Source organism: Rhodamnia argentea, chromosome 8, assembly GCF_020921035.1.
Source record: "Rhodamnia argentea isolate NSW1041297 chromosome 8, ASM2092103v1, whole genome shotgun sequence".
Classification (NCBI taxonomy): domain Eukaryota; kingdom Viridiplantae; phylum Streptophyta; class Magnoliopsida; order Myrtales; family Myrtaceae; genus Rhodamnia; species Rhodamnia argentea.
Window position 1 is genome coordinate 12237828 of NC_063157.1, and position 21221 is coordinate 12259048.

Genomic DNA, 21221 nt, shown 5'->3' on the forward strand with positions numbered 1-21221 from the left:
TAATCTAAAATAGGAAAAGTGTTAGAAAAGTTATAAACCTTTTGCAATTGTGTCGTTTTGTACCCCGGCGAGGCGGGCCGGTACCGACCGGATATCCACGTAGAAATTTTCCGAGCTAAATTAGCCGGAAGAACTAAATTGGCTATATGTGAAAATGTTTAGAACTAAATAATTGGCATCATTAAAAGGTTTAGAACTAAATTGATACAAATGCAAAAGGTTTAGGACTTTTTCGACACTTTTCTCAATCTAAAACATATTTCTTAATAAGAAAACAGAAAAAAATGGCCCAAAGCCATTTAACGTGAAATGGTCTAACATAATGGATGTTTAGAAGTTCATAAGCCCTAATCTATTAATTTATTGTTCAGTAGCTTTTATGATCAATCTTACAGCTCAAATAGGATTTAGTTAATGGTTAAGAAGAGATGATCTCAAGTTTTAATTTACCATTAGAAATTGAACCACAAATATCATTCCAAAAAGATTTATATATTTTAGATCCGTCAAACGAGTGAACCGGATCGGGTCTAGGTTTGGTCATAAATGGCCATATCCAAATAGACTCTTTTAACCCGTTTATGATCTATTTATTATATGATCTAAAAAAAAAACAATAAAGTCGAATTTTGAAGAAGCTAGTGGTTTCCAGAATTCTCGTTTTTCTACTTTTTGTATTTTACGTGAGTTTCACCTAAGTTTAAAATTCTGGACTTTCAAGCCACGTTATGTACATCCGATATGACAAAAATTATACTTGATCTTTTCTATGCTTAATGTACAAGAACTCCAAGTACCATACACGTAAAAATCATCGACACTAAGAATTTCTTGGCGAATAAAAACAAATATACGAGTACGTTCGCCAATCAATGCTCGCGCAACACACGGGCCAAATAATCAATTCTTTTCCTAATTTTGGCATCTTCCTTTTGCGCAAAATGATATTTTCGGGATATAGTCCTGTCGCGACCTTGCTTTCAAAATTAGATGTCAACAAATCCCCACGGTCCATCCGCTCAAACGCGAACCGCAACATCACGGGCGTGTCTATTTCTTTGAGCATTCGATTCGGCGACAAAAACGCAAAGTCGGATCAGACCAAGGTCTATGATTTGTCCCGTCCAGCAGCGACATATCTAATGACCTAAATTTCCACTTTGTTTGAGGACCACTTGATGGGGACATTACGAGTCGCTGACGTGGCATCTTTAATCATAATCTCCTTTATTCCCCGTCGTCTAATTAGATGGAGAGGGTGACCAAATTCATATGATAATTTCTTTTTCGTTTTCGGTTCCTAATCCGACGAACTTTCCTGTTATTGATGGATCCGTGTAGAAGCCACCCACGCCTTCTTTTATTCCTCACTTTCGAATTGTTTGATAATCGATTCGGCGCATGTCGACACTCTTGCGAGAGCTTTTCTTATTAGAATATATAGATATCAAATCACGCATTTATTTATCACGAACAATTGACAGTAATTTCCACAAAATCTCACGTGATATCAAAGCCAGGAGTCTTCGAGTTCGAATTTTTTTAGAGCCTCTATTTATCCTCTCAAGGTCCAATATTTTTCATGAGGATAATATGATCACACATTCATTTCATAATCTAAAATTTTAAAATATCAACGTCCGCGAGACTTTTGACTGTGATTTCCTTGAAATTCATGGAGGTCGTTGATCGTTGGCGCCTACTCCAATAACTTTGTTGCGTGCCATAGTGGGAACGTGGGACTTGGAAAGAGGCCTACAATGATCCTTTCGTCTGTCAATGTGTAAAGGCAATGTGTTCACTTGCAAATGATTCTTTAATGAAAAAAAAAAGCTAAATTTGCCACTTTTGACTACATTGGTATTTTATACCTTGGGTTCATGGATTTACACGAATTAGTCTAAGAGGAAGCTAGCCAAAACCCACTAAGTGGGGGCTCAAAATATGAATAGAATTCAGCTTATCTTCCTTTATGGATACAATGTATCAAAAATAAATAAATATCATTTATAGTAGAGAAAATTCCAAGTAAGGGCTTGAAGTGTCTTCAATTTCATAAATATGCCTAAAGTGAACCTTATTCCAAAAAAATAGCCTGAAGTGCTTTCATTTTTTCAAATAAGAGTCTGAAGTGAATATTGTTTCAAATAAGAATTCGAAGTGGCCACGAAGTCTTAAAAAATGGCTTGATCACAAGTGTATTTTCGTCATTTTCCTTTTTTGATTTTTATTTTTATTTTTTAAGAATTAAAAAAATACACACATAGGCGGGGCCCCCACCATCGGTGGGACGTTGTCTAGGGCCAGCATGCCCTCGTCTCGCGGTCTTCGGTGTCGTTTTGGTCAGGGCGAGGGCCGGCGACCCTCTCTCGGTTTCGCCTGCGGTTGGCGGGGTCACAGGCCCTTGCCAAGGCACTGGCGACCCCATTGGCCTTAGCCGACACCCTACCGGCGGTGGAGCGGCGGCCATAGGTGGGAGGGTATGTGTGTGTTCTCTTTTTTTTTCAATTTTTTTAAATTTTACAAAAAAAAAATTCAAAAGGGGGAAATGACGAAAATACCCTTTATGGCAGGCCCTTTTTTGAGACTCCATGGCCATTTCGGGCTCTTATTTGAAATTATTATGCCATTTCGGGTCTTTATTTGAAACAAAGTTCACTTCATGCCCTTGTTTGAGAAAATGAGAGCATTTCAGGCATTTATTTGGAATTTTTCCTTTATAATATTAAAATTAGAAGAATGTTAATAGAACTAGGAAAATTTTAAGAAAAAAGAAAAATGGTGAAAATTTAAATATACTTGATGAATAATCAATTTTTGCCATTTGAGTTTTTTTTTTTCATCATAGAGGCTTTCTCCCCTTTCTGTTTAATTTTTGTTTATTCTTGTCCTTCAAATATTAATCAAATTACAACACATCCATATTGTTTAATGTAATTGATACATATATTTTTGTCTATCATCAGTATTTTGGTCAAATTAGTTTGGGAAATGGTATTTCAACAACCAAAAAACTCTCTTCCACAACCTTATCTTATTTTATACTATGATTGAACTAATCTTCCCTCAACAAAAGTACCTCTAAGATTTAACTTTTTTCTTTCTTCATGGCAAAAAACGTAGTTCCATTTTTCTTTTCACTCTAGCTCCGCTTATTTTTTGAAAAATAAGTTATTCGAAAAATATTTTCCTAGAAATAATCTCTTATAACATTTGCAATAGATAGTCAATAGAAAATATTTTCATTATCGACAACACTTTATATCTAAATATTTTCGTAGAGGGTAAAAATATCTTTCGCTCTTTCATTTTTATAAATATCTGAGACGATCATTTCGTAAAAAAATATTTCCTACATCAGTCATTTTTCACGAAATAATCGTACGTTTATTTTTGTATCTTTGACACTTCTTTTGTTTTGTTTATATGGTTTTTGACTCCTTCAGCAATAACCTTTAGCTTCTTCTTTTTCCATCTTAAGTTTTCACCTCTTATGAAGTCTAAAATTGAAAAAAATACATAAAAAGAAATAGCAAAATGAAGGGATTCTATGTAACCAAAAATTAAATAACATTGAGAAATGAAAAGTAGGGAATAAGTGCATAGTTCTAAAACTTGTTGCAAAAATGTAATTGAATTTTAAAACTTTCAAAATTGCAATTAAATTTTTAAAACTCGTCAAATTGACTAATTAAATCTATCCATCAACTCCATTCAACTAGTAAAAGATGCTGAAAAGACTTTTTTTTTTTTCATAAGGGCACATAGCCCCAACGTGGCTTTGTTTACTATTTTGTTTTAAGATAGAGGCGCTAATGTGGCATGTTAATTCTTCCATGGTCAAGCATCTTCTTCTTCCTTCGAGCTCGAGCTCTACCACGGCTGGGTACTTTGAGCTCGAAAGCCACGGTGACCACGATTTTCAAGCTTTTGGGCTCGAGTGGACACAGTCGCCATGAGCTTCGAAACCAAATTCGGTCATGACAGCCGCAAACTTCGAGCTTAATTGGCCAACGGCCATGGTCACGACCTTCGAAGCCAGATCTGGCCATGACAGCCATGAGCTTCGAATCCAAATCTGGCTACTTTGGCCGCAAATTTCCCTTAATAAGCACGGGATCGGGCTTGGCATTCACATAAGAGCGGCATGAACTGATTTTCATAAAGTCGAAAAGGAGGGTTGGGCCGTTTCGGCGGTGCATGGTGACCAAGTTTTTCGCTTTTTCTTGAGATACCGAATTCACAAATTAGCTTGACTTTTATTCATAATACAGATAGAATTCACTTACTTATAACTGTGAAAATAATTTAAGTCATAGAAAAATAATGGAAAGCTAGACAACTTAAAAAAAAAAAGGTATCTTATTGCTGTATAAATTATTTTTAATTTGAGCAACAGTTATTTGATTAAGTGAATAAGTTGTACTCAATAAGAACGTTTCTAATGGAAAAATAAAGTAAAAATAGAACTAAAACTATATAAATGACACATCGTCTTAAAAGAAAAATTCTAAAAGTTATATATTACAGGAGAATTGTTATAGCTTATTCAACTAAATTAATAATTTGCACCTACTTAATATATTAGCTTCAATTTTCTAAAAAGTAAGTTTAATACGACATATCATACCTTATATACTTGTTGGTAGTTCAATGTGTGTTCTGAATTGTCTATGTTAAATTTAAGTGAACTATGAAAAGAGTAAAATTTACCTTCGACATCGTTCTTCGATGGTGATGATCGTTAAGGCAAATTAGTTCAATCAAAATACAGAGTTTGAGTAAATTGTGGATGAAAATATGTTGGTGTGGAAATATCGTTGCCCTTTAATTCTCTCCCATATTCTATATTTTCCATTCTTTTAAGGAAATTATGATAAAAGAGATATTTCCTTCAAAAACTGAGATGAAAAATGTACTTTTACCTCATAAAAGTTAAATTCACCACACGTACTAAAGAAAAAAAAACAATGGAGGATTAATTGAAGCAATGAAATGAAAGTTTACAGGCCATTGCGTAACGGTTAAAAGTTCAGAGGCAAACATGTATTACCCTTGTAAATATAGAATTCAACCAAATCTATCTGACCAAAAATTAATAATGTAATTTATTTCTCATTAAGACTTGTTCGAATGAAATACATTCTCGAACAATATAATGTTTTAGTTAAATGATATGCTTTCTTAATTTGACCAAATGTTTAGCTAACAATGAGGCAAACGATGTAGTTTTATATAATCCAGCAACAGTTTAAATAAATAAATTTACGACTTATTTGAAATAAATATTTATAATTTATATACTTTTATCTGCTTATTTAGAAATCACTTAATTATAGCTTATATCATATAAAAACATGTTCCTTCAGAAGAAAATTATTGTAGACCCATTTAATTTGAAATTGATTTAAATAAAAATAGATACGAGAGAAGAAGCTCATAAGCCTGGTTTCGTTTGTTTCACGACGAATGAATGATTTTGAGCTTCATTTTTCAAAAAATGATCTCTTTCAAAAAATGAATGAACGAAAAAAAATATTTTGATCACCTACGAGAAATTTAGATAAAATTGCCGTTGACATTGAAATGACTTTTTATTGGTTGATCACTTTAAGGGATAGAAGCGATCATTTTTAGTAAAGTATTTTCCCTTCATGAAGCAAACGGAGCCAATCTATTATTTTAGTGTCCCACTGCTCTTGTTTTCGACGTTCCAATTCAAATAGAACTTAGATAATGGATAAGGAGAGACGGCCTCAAGTTTCAATTTAACAACTCGAGATTAAACGAACATATCATTCAAAGAATACGACCCTGAGTAAAGAAATCAACATAACGATGAAGTTGAATTATGAAGAATCAATGGAATTAGAATCCTTCTTTTCTACTTTTTCTACTTTACATCTATTTTATCCAGTTTTTTTTTTTTATAATTTAATGGCACACTATCTATGTCCGATTTGATAAAACTTCACTTGGTCTTTTCAATGCTCAATGTATAAGAACTCAAAAGAATCAATTCGCTTTTTTTTTTTTCTCTAATTTTGGTTCCTTCCTTGTGCACAACAATGATATTTTTTTTACGGGGCATAGTCCCCGCACCTCCATCCCCCTCAACGTGAACCGCAACATCATGAACATGTCCCATTTGTTTAAGCACTCGATTCGGCACGTGCGTACACACGCACACACAAAGCCGTATCTGGCAAAATCTACGATATGTTCGGTCCCACAGCGACATATTTGATGACCTTAGTCTAAATAAATTCGCCCTTTATTTGAGAACCAATTTGCTTGGATAAGATGTTACACGTCGTCGCTGACGTGGACGTGGCATCTTTAATCATAACCTCTTTCATTCCCCGGTCCAGGGTGTGCGTCCAAATTCGCACGACCGCAATAATAATAATTTCATAACTTTTAGGTTCCTTTCCTAGTCCAAAGAACTTTACTTACTATTGATGGATCCGTGTAGAAACCACTCACGCCTTCTCTCATTCCTCGCTTTTGAATTTTGTTTGTTTTCGTCGATTTGGCACGTGTCGAGACTCTTGCGAGAGCCAAGATGCTAGGAGTATGTGGCCAGTACGTGGGACTTTGACTGCGCTGTCCTTTGAAATTTGTGGCGGAGGTTCATCGCTGGCCCCTACTCCAATAATTTGTGTCGCGTCGTGTGGACGGAGGGACTTTGGACGAGGTGGGTCGGGGCGGCTCCACCGGGTCAATGTGGTGAGACGGTGGCTTCTTCACCCCAACTAAAGCTCAGCCAGACGATTGAAATTTTCGATCGCACCGTAGGGATCGCTCCATCGCCGCGGCAGCAACCCCGAATGCGAGCTGGCGTAAAATCGAAGCAGCCCCCGGTGTCCGGTCACGAAAGAAGTAGGGTTTCTTGAGATCTAGGAGCGAGACCGCGGAATTCGAACATGTGAATGGAAAGGGGGCTCCGAACCATTTTGGGGGCAAGTCTTAGCAGACTCGATCAGCCGCGCGGGTGGTGACCCATCTCTGCTCTACGATTTCTTCGTTCGAGTCATGTGTGTGGTTTCTCCGGTAGACATTGGGCTTGACAATAGTGTAATATAAAGGACAATCAAGATCTGTCCTATGTAGGGCTTAGAATGTAAATGCCAAATTTAGTACGTGAAATTCGACCAAAAAAAAAAAAATTTAGTACGTGAAAGGATTACGGCTTGGGGTGGAGCGGGTCATGGGGTTAAAGAACAACTAGCTAGATTATGGTAAATATACTACTATCAACACTTCCCTATACGAAAATTACGAAAAAAATCCTAAACCTATTGCAAAAATTATGTCTGTACAGTCCCGAACTTTTTTTTTTCGGCCAATTCAATCTTAAACATTTTACATTTGTGCTAATTCAATCTATCTGACCAACTTTGGTCGGCCGACGCCGACGTGGAAGATGACGTGATAAGTTTTAATAATATTTTAACTATTTTTTGAATTATTTTTTCATTTTTTTTCCTTCTTCATCTAGTCAAGGGAGAAGAAGAAGAGAGGGTCGGTGAGGGCTGAGATCTCACCCTCGTCGGCCCTCTTCGACAACAATCGGCTAGAGGAGGGAAGGAGAAGGGGAAAAAAAAAAAGAGAATAGGAAAAAATAAATAAAAAAATTGAAAACATTTATTTAAAAATTATTTAAAATTGTCTTGTTAGCGTCAGCAGTGAGCGCCCACGTTAGTACCGGCTTGTCAAAGTTAAAGCGAGTGTATTAAATTAGCATCAATGCAAAATGTTTATGAATGAATTGGTACAAAATATAAAAAGTTTATGATTGAATTTTCTAAAAATAATTTATAATTGAATTGGCACAATTGTAATAGATTTATGATTTATTTATTTATTTTTTATAATTTTCGCCTTTCCTATGAGGGGATACTGTCTTTCCTTATCTATGTAAAGTGACAACTATTTGGCCCGCTATGAAATTCATGAGTTTTACGTGGCCATTCGGCAAGAGAAAGGGACAGTGTTTGGAAATATGTCGGATACGTCATTGTGCCACACGATTACGACGCTTCAAAAGGCCATGAAGATGCATCATTACATCGTAATTTCTCACAATACTCTACAAACCGGCTTAGTACTCGATTAAGAAACGGGACATCGAGTCAGTTGATCTATCAAAAAACTCATATTTGATGGGCTAAGTCATTATATTGATTAAATATGTTTGGTAAATGTGTTATAAATGGGTTTAGAAAGGCAAAATCGAAAAATATGTCGGTGTTAGATGTGCATACAGTTTACCAAAATCAAATCCAACTTTGTGACTCTCTCTCCACCCTCTACGAGAAAATAATGGACTTCTTAGACTGTTGCAAGTTCATAGAAGTCTTAATGGGCCCGCAAAATGGGTCCGACTTCATCCATATCGAAATATCAAGACGGCTTCTTTTTCTCCATTATTTTTTACTTTTATTAATCTTGTAACTTTCGACTCTTAGTTATTGAAGTATATCTTTCCTCGGTCATATTTGTCGTTGTTCAATCTTATGTAATAATCTAAGCTTAGTTCTTGTCATTGCAATCCATGGTCAACATTAATCATCCTCTTCTATTTTTACATTCCATTTAACTGAAATTTCAATTCATCCACGTTCGTTCTTGTGATTTATAAATATACTACCGAGTTTTAACTTTATCTTATTTGTCATTAACAAAAAAACTGAAAAATCCTATTCAAACAATGAAAGCCAACTCTTTAGCATCTTATAGTCGAAATAGCTATTTTCTCCGGACAACACATGAAAAGCTCAAAGTGAATTAACTTGGTGGATACAAATTTTCACAAATTTGATTAAATATGAAAATATTTTTGTAAATGAGTCATGCTCTTATGCGTCGGGTACGGATCATGAAGTCGCTAAATAGTCAATTTAGATTGGATCGTTTTCGAACTAAGCTCAAATTCGACCGATCCATCCATTTGACAGCCTTACTAATCATCCGAGTGTACCGGTAAAAGTGTTTCGAGTACACTGATTGGCTCAACACGAATCTGGATGCCGAACTAATCGACTTTTCGATTATCTCTACGGGGTCTTTGCTGGACCTTTGGTCGGAGACTCGGAGTGGGGACTGTGGCGGGCGCATGCCGGGCGTCGTTTTCGTCGAAGATTGGCAGACCGTCGAGATTAACGTTAATGATTAAACACTAGTAGTTTTTGGCTATAAAGCAAAGCAGTACAAAGACAAAAGTGGTGGGCAAAAAAAAAAAAAAAGGCTGCGAAATCTGACGGAAACGGACGGAGGAAAAGGAGCGGTCGTGGGGCCCCCAAAAGCCGCCGTGGGAGAGAGAACGAAAGAAAAGAGACCAAAGAAAGGAACCCCGCCCCCAGCTCACGCGGGCCCCACTCCAGTCCACGGTGGTGGGCCGTGGGCTCCTTCTCAATCTCACATTTGGCATCTTTTATCTTTTTCCCTCTGTTTTTTTCTTTTTTTTAAAAAAAATTCCTTTTTGGGGAAAAAATGTCGGCCTCAAATTTTCTTTTCATAATATATTTTCATATAAATATTATTAGCTCCGAAGTTTGGCGATCCGACTTGTCGTTTTCTGCAGCTACATAACAACCTCTAATTCCAACCGTATATCGAAGTAGGTAACTAGTCACATGATCCGTCTTTCTACGCATGTGTATATACATATGTAAAGTTTACATGCATTGCTTCATATATATATTACCTGGAGATGTAAGTTGTAACCCATCGCACGGTAAGTTTTATCGGCGTTCGTTTCAAAAAATAGATATCACTTGCCCTTTTCTGATAAAAATTTCATAAAGAGATTCGTTACGAATGTAAACTTGTACGTACGAACGTGACTTGCCTAGCTCGAATTAAAGGTAAAAGTGTAAATACGATATTTTTTTAGCCTTTCGTATTTTTCTTAAATTACGTGATATAAAAAAAGGAACTAGCGGCGAATGAGGTGTTAGGCGAGTTGGTGAGATCCCTGGGCCTTAAGACAATTAAGCTGATGAGGTTCTATGTTCGAATTTTTCCGGCAACATCTTGGGGGACTTAACCGGTGGCATTGACGTTTATACCCCCACCACCCGAAGAATAATTCATTACACGTGAAAAATTTTGGTTATAAAAAAAAAAAAAAAAAGGAGCCAGCAAAGCATCTTATCAGCATCAACAAAAAATTATGCCCCCCAAGTGTTTGATTCCACGACGCTATTCCCTTTGCACGTCAAAGCGCACCGGATTCCATGACTTTCTTAGCAAATTTCCTCTTCGTTTCCCCCCCTTCCTTTTTTCTGATTTATTTTGGGTAAGTTCGGATTCGGGGCTATATTTAGGAAATTGATCCCCCAGACGTCAATTTGATGGACCGATCTCGTCCGCTTAGCATCGTGGACGTTGCACGACATGAATCGATCGGGGTCATGTTCGGCGGTTGTTTTTTTGTTTGAGAATATCGAGATGCCTTTCTCTTGTCCCAATCGATGCTGACATAAAAAAAATGAAAAAAAAAATGTCAGCTCGATTATTGAAGTCCTTTTTGGATGTATGGACACCAAAAAAAGATGAAAAATAAAACTTTACAAAAAAAAAAAAATTTAAAGTACTTAAAGTTACGTCAACAATTTGCCCTTTCCCTCTATATGCTTTGTCCGGCCATTTTTCACCTTACTTCATATAAAATTATAAACCTATATATATATATATATATGCATATTTTCGAGAAATATTGTCATGTATGCATGTCGAGCTGAAATAAGGTAAGTAACTAAATAATTACGGAGATGAATTATCTCTTACGCGTAAAGAAAAAAAAAAAAAACAAAACGTTCTTCTGAAAAGATTTTTTTTATTTTTTATTTTTTATTTTTGGTATGAAAAAGTTTTGGAGGAGGAGAGGTTACCCCATTTTTAGGCAGAGGTTTTTTAGTTTCGTCTAAAAATATGACGTGAATTTACGTCTAGCCCAATTACGGAGTATCGAAGAAAAATAGTAAAATTCACGACACGTCGAGCGATACTAAAAAAAAAAAAAATTCTAAAAGTTTCTCAAATGTTCCGAATCGAACGTGCGTAAACGTTCCTAGTGAGATCGGCCAAGGATCCGATCAATCGCCCGCGTGCTTTGTGGAAAGATACAGATCGTGTCGATCTTGAAGCCATCTAACTTCGCGGGTGGGTGGATGGATTTTCAGCAGTACACACGTCGTCAATCGGATGAGAAGGGCAGTACGGTCAATTCACTGCACGACACCCCTTGGGCAAAACGGGGGAGAAGGAGAATGAGAATGAGACGGAGAAAATCCAGAAACGGAAATCAATTGTGACCAGGGGTAAGGAAGTAATTTGCAAATCGACAAAATACGGAAATAGGGGGGAAAAAAAAAAGCAATAAATTATTCCGAGATGCGGCCCTTCCTGATTACACGCGAACGCGGAGGCAGCCGAGGACGCAACCCCCTATATAAAGCACCCCCTCCCCCTCCTCTCCAGCCTCGCGAATACAAATCACGTAACACCCCGTCGGATTTGCAACAAACCCCTCTCTCGTTCGCCGCTCTCTCCCAGAAGTTCCTAGGGTTTCGCCGCCCGCCGCCGCCGCCGCCGCCGAATCAAGGGGATCTCCGATCAAATCAATCCTAGGCCCTCTCTCACGCGTCCTGCACGCGAGCTTCGATTCAGATCTGTAAGTTTTTGTCGTCGTGATCTCTTTTGTTCGATGTCCCTCTTTGGTTGATGGCTGAGTTTTGCTCTCTTGTTGGTTCCGGTTCCGCGCTGTTCGCCTTCTGGCGAAACGTATCGATGTGCCTTTGATTTTCCGTGGGTTTTTCGATGTTTCGCATGGCGATAGGCAGACAATCTTCTCTCTGTGGATTTTGCGCTTGGATCTTCTGCATAGGCAGAGAATCTTCTCTCTGTTATGTTGTTTTGATGGGAATTTTTTTGTTGTTTCCGTTTCCTCTGTATCACGAATTGGAAAAAAAAAAACGAGTTTTTTATTTTGTTAATGGATGTTTTGCGCAGTTTTCAGTTTTGTCCTTCGAAGTACAATTTCTTTTGGCCCAGCTTGATTGTGAATCTGATAATCAGATATTTCCGATTTACTCTCGGATCCTGCTTGTCTCGAGAGATTTTTTTATTGTTGCCTAATGAATTGAAGGTTGTCCTTTCTGCGTTCTAGGGCTTTCTGTTCTTAATTTGATTTGTCATCTCGCTACTTGGCTCCTCGCCTGGTTGTACAATTTGAACCTTGCTCGATGGTCGAGCCCATTTAGGTTTAGGTTCATCACTGATCTCTTAAGATTGTGAAACCTGTTGCATGCTCACTCCGTAATCTACGTTATTCGTTTTGAGACTTCTGCTTCCTTAGGTTGATGATGGGCTCGTATGATTGTGCTTCTTTTGTAAAATTGCCTTTTTGATTTAATTTTGATTGTAGATTCGTCTCTTTCATTGCAGACTGTATCTTTCCTTGCACAGCAAATTTGACCATTAATTTATATGTGCATGTTGATGAATGTCAAAACTGTGTGTTTTTGGAGCTCTGCATTGCTTTGTTTATTTGGTTCATTGGAAGATGCTTACGGTTGTTTCTTTTCTGAACTTTTGGTGTCTAACAAGTACTGATATGCTCATCTGATTGTTTGAGCAGGAAAACTGAATGAACTAATGGAGTCTAAAGGTGGGAAGAAGAAGTCTAGCAGTAGTAAATCCTTATTCTACGAAGCTCCCCTTGGTTACAGCATTGAAGACGTTCGCCCACACGGTGGCATCAAGAAGTTCAGATCAGCTGCTTACTCCAACGTATGTCACAATGTTCCTTGATCATTTCTTTTTTAGATTGTTTTCCTTTGAATTTGGGGCTTTTTAAGCCAAAATGCTTGTCTGACATCTGCCTTTTCATTTTGCAGTGCGTGCGCAAGCCATCCTGAGATTCTCCAAGCGTTATTCCTTTAGTTTCTGCAATCTTCTTCAAGTCATAATAGCTGTAGTTCTGCTCTCTCTAGTTCCTTTCAACTTCTCTCATCCTCTCGTTCTCTCTCGCGACTCGTTCTCAATTGCTGGTACTTGACTTGCTTTCGGGAAGACGTGATGGCACTGTCAGTTTCCGCCATCGGATTTGAAGGTTATGAAAAGAGGCTCGAGTTGACATTCTATGAGCCTGGAATCTTTGCTGACCCTGAAGGAATGGGTCTTCGTTCATTGTCCAAATCCCAGTTGGATGAGTTTCTGAAACCAGCTGAGTGCACCATTGTTTCTTCGCTGTCAAATGAATTGGTTGACTCTTATGTGCTTTCGGAGTCTAGCCTCTTTGTGTACCCTTACAAACTCATCATCAAGACTTGCGGGACAACGAAATTACTTCTTTCCATTCCAGCCATCCTCAAATTGGCTGATTCCCTGTCCCTTTCTGTCAAGTCTGTGAGGTACACTCGTGGGAGCTTTATCTTCCCCGGTGCCCAGCATTTCCCTCATAGGAACTTCTCGGAGGAAGTAGCTGTCCTTGATAGCTACTTTGGTAACCTTGGTGCTGGCAGCAAGGCGTATTTGATGGGCAGTTCAGAAAAGGCTCAGAAATGGCATGTTTACTCTGCTTCTGCTGAGAAGACGAGCCTCCTGCATTCAGTTTTCACTCTGGAAATGTCCATGACTGGTCTCGACAAGAAAAGGGCATCTGTCTTCTTCAAGGAGAACTCACCTTCTGCTGCAGCTATGACCGAGGAGTCTGGCATTCGGAAGATCCTTCCCGAGTCTGATATCTGCGATTTTGAGTTTGATCCCTGTGGGTACTCCATGAATGCAATTGAAGGGGGTGCAATTTCTACCATCCATGTCACACCAGAAGATGGCTTCAGTTATGCCAGTTTCGAGGCTGTTGGCTATGATTTCAAGGCTGTGAATCTGTCGCAGCTTATCCAGAGGGTTTTGGTCTGCTTCGAGCCGGCTGAGTTCTCTGCGGCTCTCCATTACGATTCAGCTGATGAGGATCTGGTGTCGAGGTTCCCTCTTGACCCGAAGGGGTATAGTGCTGGAGAAACGAGTTGCGAGGTGCTTGGAAAAGGTGGTTCTATCATGTACACAAGCTTCGCCAGAGCAGGAAGCTGCGGATCTCCGAGGTCCATCCTGAAGTGCTGTTGGAGCGAGGACGAGAAAGATGAGGAAGTGGAAGAGAAAATAGTCTAATAGAGTAGTATGAATGAATAAAAGTACTCTGGGGTTTGATGTTTGTTCGAGCAACATTGAGCTCGAGACTGTCGGGTTGTTTCATTTCTTGTTCGTTTTGTCATCTGGAGTCGTATTAGTTGGGTCTCGCAGTCCACCATGGCGTGGCGACTGTGGCAGAGTCGTCAGTGTCACGGTGTGGATGTGTTGCTGCTGTTTATTGGAAAAACCATTCTATGTTTCCTTCATCGAATTCTTGCGTGATCTTCGTCCTCTTCGTCGGTTGTGGCTTTCTTTCTTTGAGCGAAACTTCAGTGCTGACCGACGACTTATTACTGGACTGAGTTTTATCACGACGTAGAAGAGCTACAGCTTTATGTGCAACGCATAGCAGTTAGTTTCGTAGATACTTCCAAGCTATCGAGAATTCAAGACTTCACTGAGATAACTACCAAAGTATGGAGATTAAGCCCCCAATACACGCATCGTTTCTGCCGAAAACTTGACATACTTGGTGTAATTCAAATTGGATTTGTTAATTTACTTGATCTTACCTTACCTAAATCTCACGATGCCCAAGTTTTTGTAATTCCAAATCACTCGAAAGTTTCATACTATGCAACTGTTGGCACGTACATTCGCATATACTTCATTTTCACTTTGTTTAATGAAATCCGGATTAATAGTTTGAATATTGACAGGAATATATAACTGCTCCTGCTTACTTTTGTTAATCCAAAACGAACATGCCCTTAAGATATAAACTATTGGAAACTGTCACACACACGGAAAAAAACTTAGGTTCGAACAAATAACCTCGTCACTAATTATGCTAACATGTACCAATTTAAAGATCATCTCCATCCAGTCACCCGAGTCTACTAACATTTGATGCTTCCAAAGGCCGTAAATATCTCTCTCTCTCTCTCTCTCTCCTCAGAGTGGGTAACCTTGGAATTTGTTAAACTATACCCGTTAATAAAATTCACTGTTTGAATACACCACAGTAATTTAAAATGAAAAAGCACTAAATAGAGGGCGTAAATACCTACCAAATCGGATTATTTCTATTGGGAGTTTTGTGACTACATCGTCAAAAAAAAAAAAAACAAGGAAAGATTACTTGTGAACAAACACTGAATTTGGATGTTCCGAGTCTCTAGCGCGCTCTCTTGTTCTCCAAAACAGAAAAAGGGAATGGAGTTGGGACTTTCTCATTACGTGGACGCCGAAGAGATAAATCAGATGGGACGACCCTAACAAACAAACCGCCTCTCTTGCTTTCCTCAAACTCCAAATCCAAATCCCCTCGTCAAATGGCTACAATTTTGGGTCCCAAAGCCCCGCCGGATCGCCCATCCCCGTCTCGCCACGTGGCCTCGCACGTGTCGAGCGAGCAGAGGGGTCGGAGCGACTATAAGATCCTCACGCCATCGACACAACGATTCATCAAACAAGAACCCTGTTCGATTCCGAGAGGAGCGACTGTGTGAACAAAGGAGCTAAAACTTCTTGCATCTTGGCGTGTGTGGCGATTTCAAGAGCAAGCAACAAAGAGGAAAATGGACAACTCTAAGATGGGCTTCAGCGCCGGGCAGGCCAAGGGCCAAGCCCAGGTCCATCTTTTCCCTCGGATCGATTTACCTCTTCGATAAATTTACTCTCAGTCAATACTTTCAGTTCTGGTGTGCTGCAAACTTCTAAAATGTGTTTTGTCCCTTCTTGTATGTGATGATGATTCAGGAAAAGACCAGCCAGATGATGGACAAGGCCGCCAGCACTGCTCAATCCGCAAGGGATTCCATGCAAGAGGTTCCTTCCGTTCATCTAATAATTTTCTTTTTTTTTTCTTTCCTGTTTTCGTTATGAACGATCGAATTGCGCACGGACGGTTCATGGTTCGATGTGTCGAGGGATCGAGGGAGTGCCGTGTAATCCGGGGCGATCCCGGGTCCTGATCTCGGCGTGTCTCTCTGCGCAGGCCGGTCAGCAGATGAAGGCCAAGGCACAGGGTGCTGCTGAAGCGGTGAAGAATGCCACGGGGATGAACAATTGAAGAGCTCCGTTAGGGAATGAATGAATAATTAAGTTCTGATTATGTTTTGGCTTCCTCTTTTATTGGCGTGTTTGTTTTTTTTTTCCTTCTTACTTTTGAGGTGGCTTATTGTCCGACAGTGTTGTTCTGTCGGGGGCTTATTTTGCTCTTTCGTTAGTTGGTTCTCTTTGTTTCTTGGTTGAGTGAAGAGGGCAAACTGTGTGTGTTTGGCGAGTTTACTCATCTCGCTTCATAAAAGTCTCAGGACGTAGTTTGCCTTTTGAGAATGTTGTGTTCTCTCTCTCTCTCTCTCTCTTTACAAGCCAATCTTAAAGATCATTCCTAGAATTATTAGGGAAAACTCCAAACAATCAAAAAGTTCGACATAATGTTCGAGACCGACTTGTTCACTTCAACCTCTTAATTTGAGACCGATTTGGGCGCTTCAGGCTCTTTTACTAGAAACAACTTCCATTTTAAAGAAAATGGCCTCACCCCCAATTCCTTATTTGGAATTCTCTCGAAATTGTTAATTGCCAAATGCAATGCTGGCATCGCATCTGCAAATGATCGGACGAGGGTTCCAAAGAGCAATAACTTTTACAAACAAAAACTATACCAAAGAAAAGCACGACGGATAGACCCCGGAGAGAAATTTCGTTTTATTTTTTCCGTTCTGTAAAGCCCCGAGTGAGAATAACATACTTTTTAAAAGGAGGCAATTTCATGCTTATGTATTTCTTCTCTGTGTACTTTAAACATAAACCATAAATGTATTATAAGTAGACAACCTCCAAAATTTCCCCAAAAGCATTTGAAAATTAAGTGACGTAACTTCTCTTCTATTCTTCTTTATTTCTTTATTTTGGAAGAATTTGAAGTCAAATTACTTGGAAGAGCTTTGGAAAATGCTTTCAACTTAAAATGAAGTTGCTAGCAAGTCTTGATTTTTTTTTTTTTGGTCGAAAAGCAAGTCTGATTAGGAGACTTAACTTTCCTAATATTTTTGGGAGTGTGTGATGCCAGCTAAAATTGGAAATAATTGATTTCCCATACCAATTTGAAGAATTCTCTAGCGGGGAGATTAATTCCGTGCGAGAGGATTCATTTCACAGCCTTTTGTGCCGGGTGTATAGTTTCTTTTGTAAAATTGAGATATTATTTCGTGAGAAGTTGTATGAATAAACATTGTGTGACTTACTGAGTATAATTCACAGTTGAAAAATACTGATGAGGGTGCTCGAGTGGCTAGAGTGTTATTGTATTCTCTATTATATGGAATCATTTACTACTTTCTCCGTCAACGTAACTTACCACGATCGAACCACGTAAAATCCCACAATTCATTCTTTATTTTGTGAATATCAAGTTAGGTAAGTCATCAGGTAATTGCTTGTGATGGTTGTTTTGGCTAGTTGAGCCAGTTGCGATGGTGGCGATGGCATAGGAATGAGTCGCCGAAGCAACAATGCGGGCGGCGACAGCTTGATAGTGGCCGTCGGAATGGCGTCACTATCTCTCGCCCCATTCATGCAATTTTTGTTTTCCTTTTTTAGTTTTTCGTTGTTTTTTTTTCTTTTTAGTTATTCTTTTCTTTTATTAAACTTAAAAATATAAATGGAAATCTAGACATAATTACAATGGATAAATAAAATATTTTCTACATAATTTATTTTTCATAAAATTAATGAAGTCTTAAAGTGTGTCTGTTTAACGAAAAGTTTCATGTTAAAGGAAAATACTTTCTAAGAAATAAATTTTCGGGAAAATGGTTAGTTTTCCTTTGTTTAGTAATAATGTGACCAAAAATATTTTTTGATATTTGGATCTTATTTAGAAAATGATTTCAATTTCGTAAGTTTATTTGAGGAAAAAAATCAAAATTTGAATTATTATTTCTATATGTTTTTATTTATTTTATTCTTTTCTTTCTTCTTTCTTCCTCTGTCTCCTCCACCATGACTAGCCGCCGCCGGCCATCGGCTCGCCGTCCGACGTGCCACCGTTGAGGCCCGACGATTGATAGCGGTAGAAGAAAAAAGAAAAAATGAAAAGAAACGACAAGAAAAGAAAAATAAAAGAAAATAAAAATAATCTAAATAAAAAAAGAATATGAAATAAAATATATAATATATAACATTAACAAATTCGAGCATTTTCATCTTTTTAGATTTAGAAATTTACTTTTCTAATTTTGTGTATAAACTTTTCATTGACTGAAAAAATATTTTTCGTTCATTAAGTGGTTTTCAAGAAACCAAATGAATGAAAGTATGAAAAATCATTTTTCGTGAAACATTTTCACTCAAACAAGAAACAACCACACCCGAATTGTTGAACGCAGGTCTGCGTTTGCTTGGTCCTCCTATACAATTGCAGCCATTGGGATTCGAACTCCCAATCTCGAATCCACGGTTTTAAGTGGTTAGTGTTAATGCCCCGCTAAAACCCTAAACGTTACCATCCATCTTCATCGTCGATCGTTGTCGACCGCTGCTCCTCCTCCTCCTCCATTCCAAGAACCCTCGCAGGAATCGCATCCCGAAGATCACACAGAAATGAGACATTCATGGCGTTTGCTTCTCTTCCGAACCCACCTCTGTTCAAGATCGAACATCCCAAGACCCTCTCCGCACCCGTCCTCGCTCTCCAATCCAAATCTCCAGTCGCTTCGTCACTTGACTCTGCTTTTCCACACGAACCCTCCTCATAACTCGCCTCCAGGACTTCCGTTTGATGCCCAAGTCGCGAGCTTGGCGAGACCCAATAACTACTTCGTAGCCAGGCCCTTCTCGTCGGAGCCGGCTGTTGAAGTGGAGGACTCGGATCACGCGGTTGTCGCTGATGCTTTCGCTAAATTCGAGGACTCGGAGGTTGCGGCGAAGGAGCTGGAGTTGAAAAATGTCACCGTGAGCCATGACTTGGTTCTGAAGGTCTTATGGAGTCTCTCTGCTAGTCCTTGCGCTGCACGTAAGTTTTTCGATTGGGTTTCGGGGAGGCATAGTGAGGCATTGAGCTCGAAATCGTATGATTTGATGCTGGGTATACTGGGTGCGAATGGATTTATCTCTGAGTTCTGGGGTTTGTTTGAGACTATGAAGGGAAGGGGTTATGGCGTGTCGGGACGCGTTAGAGATAAAGTGTTGGAGACGTTTGAGAAAGAGGGGAGAGAGAGTGATGCGGAGAAGCTGAGAGGTGTTTTCGCGTCTGGATCGATTAATAACTCTCTCGAGAAGAATCCCTCCAGGATTTGTAGGATAGTGAAGAATGAGGTTTGGAGTGAAGATGTTGAGAAGAAATTGCGGGAGTTGGATGGCAAGTTTTCGACTGATGTGGTTAAGATTGTACTGGAAAATCTTGCTACCGAGCCCATGAAAGCGCTGATATTATTCCGGTGGGTCGAAGAAAGTGGTTTATTCAAGCACAATGAGCAGACATATAATGCCATGGCGATTGTCTTAGGGAGAGAAGATTGTATCGATAGATTTTGGAAGCTGGTTGATGAAATGAAGGTTGCCGGGTATGAAATGGAAATGGAGACTTACGTCAAGGTATTGGGTCGGTTTTGTAAGAGGAAGATGATCAAGGACGCCGTCTATTTATATGAGTTTGCAATGGGGGGTGTCATTAAGCCTTCACCGCAGGAAATTACATTCCTATTGAGGAAAATAGCTGTTAGCAAGGACTTTGATATGGGTCTTTTTTCTAGAGTTGTAAAGGTCTATACAGAGAAAGGGAATGCGCTGACAGACTCCATGCTTTATACAGTTTTGAAGTCTTTAGCCAGTGTCGGAAGATTAGGGGAGTCCGACAAGGTTTTGAAAGTAATGCAGGAGTACGGGTTCTTACCTGGTGGAAATCTCCAGAACAAAATTGCATTCTGGCTTAGTAGTTCTGGTAGAAAGGATGAGGCGAGTAAATTTATGGATACGCTAGAATCATCTGGGCTTACTTCTGATTTCACAACCACTACGTCGCTAATGGAAGGGCATTGTGTTTCAGGAGATATTGAAAAGGCTTCAGAATATTTCCACGAGATGGTTAAGAAGGAGGTGGGTTCTTCTGCTAGCCGAGCTCTTGATTCATTGGTTAATGCATATTGCGATAAGAACAGAGCTCTTGATGCTTGCCGAATTTTGAAAGATTGTGCATCCAACCATGAGCTGAAGCCTTGGCATACGACGTACAAACTTTTGATAAAGAAATTGCTGGCTCAAGGAGGATTCGAAGATGCATTGACACTTTTGAGTTTGATGAAGGAACATGGATACCCACCTTTCCTCGATCCTTTTATCCAGCACATATCAAGGAAAGGAACCAAAGATGATGTTCTTGCTTTTCTAAAGGCAATGACCACGAAAAAATTCCCATCTACATCTGTGTTTCTAAAATTGTTTGAAGCCTTCTTCAAGGTTAGGAGGCATAATGAAGCACAAGAGCTTCTTTCTAAGTGCCCGAGACACATACGTAACCATGCAGACGTCTTGGATCTCTTTTGTTCAAAGTCTAAAAGGCACTGTTGACACTGTGGATCTATGGTACTACTTATTACCCCCTTGGTAAAACCCTGTTGTGCTATGCGAGGATTATGTAGAATATCTTGTTACCAAGAATTTTGGTTGGAAAAAGAGTTTTTGTTCAATTTGTTCACTATTGCATGTCCTCAGAAAGGCAAGCACACCGGATATTCTTGCAAATGAAGCCTGAGGCGTAAGGCCATTCTTTCCTTGCATTTATTTGGCTAATTATATAGCACCATTTCGAAGTTTTTGGTGATATGGATTATATTGATGATACACTTGCAACCTGGAAAATGGATGCTGTCGCTGCTTACTTTACTGTTTTATCACGCTTGGTTGATGTACTTCTGTTGCACTCATCCCTAATTCTTTTTTGCTATGTAAGCATGAGTTGTGTTGGTAACAACTTCGGGAAGATGCAGATCAAATCTGCCATATAACATATACACCAACCTTGCTGCAACGAACACCACAGCCAAGATTACTTCAAGCCCAGTTATTGCAAATTT

The 21221-nt window shown here is 39.0% G+C and overlaps 3 protein-coding genes across 3 annotated transcripts; all 3 read left to right on the forward strand.

Annotated features, from left to right (window-relative positions):
• Positions 1-12922: 12922 nt before the first annotated feature.
• LOC115755358 (S-adenosylmethionine decarboxylase proenzyme) lies at positions 12923-14410 on the forward strand. Its single transcript, XM_030694719.2, has one exon. The coding sequence runs from the start codon at positions 13087-13089 to the stop codon at positions 14176-14178; it is 1092 nt and encodes a 363-aa protein (XP_030550579.1). The 5' UTR covers positions 12923-13086; the 3' UTR covers positions 14179-14410.
• Positions 14411-15593: 1183 nt separating this feature from the next.
• On the forward strand, positions 15594-16497 carry LOC115755369 (stress-induced protein KIN2-like). Its single transcript, XM_030694737.2, has 4 exons — positions 15594-15773; positions 15901-15969; positions 16139-16274; positions 16378-16497. The coding sequence occupies exons 1-3, from the start codon at positions 15720-15722 to the stop codon at positions 16211-16213; spliced, it is 198 nt and encodes a 65-aa protein (XP_030550597.1). The 5' UTR covers positions 15594-15719; the 3' UTR covers positions 16214-16274; positions 16378-16497.
• Positions 16498-18583: 2086 nt separating this feature from the next.
• On the forward strand, positions 18584-20999 carry LOC115755368 (pentatricopeptide repeat-containing protein At3g02490, mitochondrial-like). The gene has a single exon (XM_030694736.2). It carries the CDS (start codon positions 18751-18753, stop codon positions 20713-20715), a length of 1965 nt encoding a protein of 654 aa, XP_030550596.1. The 5' UTR covers positions 18584-18750; the 3' UTR covers positions 20716-20999.
• The last annotated feature ends 222 nt before the right edge of the window (positions 21000-21221 follow it).

Bases quoted from the DNA above. Each gene is read 5' to 3' on its own strand.
- LOC115755358 (XM_030694719.2), top strand. From the start codon at position 13,087: ATGGCACTGTCAGTTTCCGCCATCGGATTTGAAGGTTATGAAAAGAGG.
- LOC115755369 (XM_030694737.2), top strand. From the start codon at position 15,720: ATGGACAACTCTAAGATGGGCTTCAGCGCCGGGCAGGCCAAGGGCCAA. The intron at 15,774-15,900 runs GTCCATCTTTTC...ATGATGATTCAG, and splicing joins AGGCCAAGGGCCAAGCCCAG to GAAAAGACCAGCCAGATGAT. The intron at 15,970-16,138 runs GTTCCTTCCGTT...CTCTCTGCGCAG, and splicing joins CAAGGGATTCCATGCAAGAG to GCCGGTCAGCAGATGAAGGC.
- LOC115755368 (XM_030694736.2), top strand. From the start codon at position 18,751: ATGAGACATTCATGGCGTTTGCTTCTCTTCCGAACCCACCTCTGTTCA.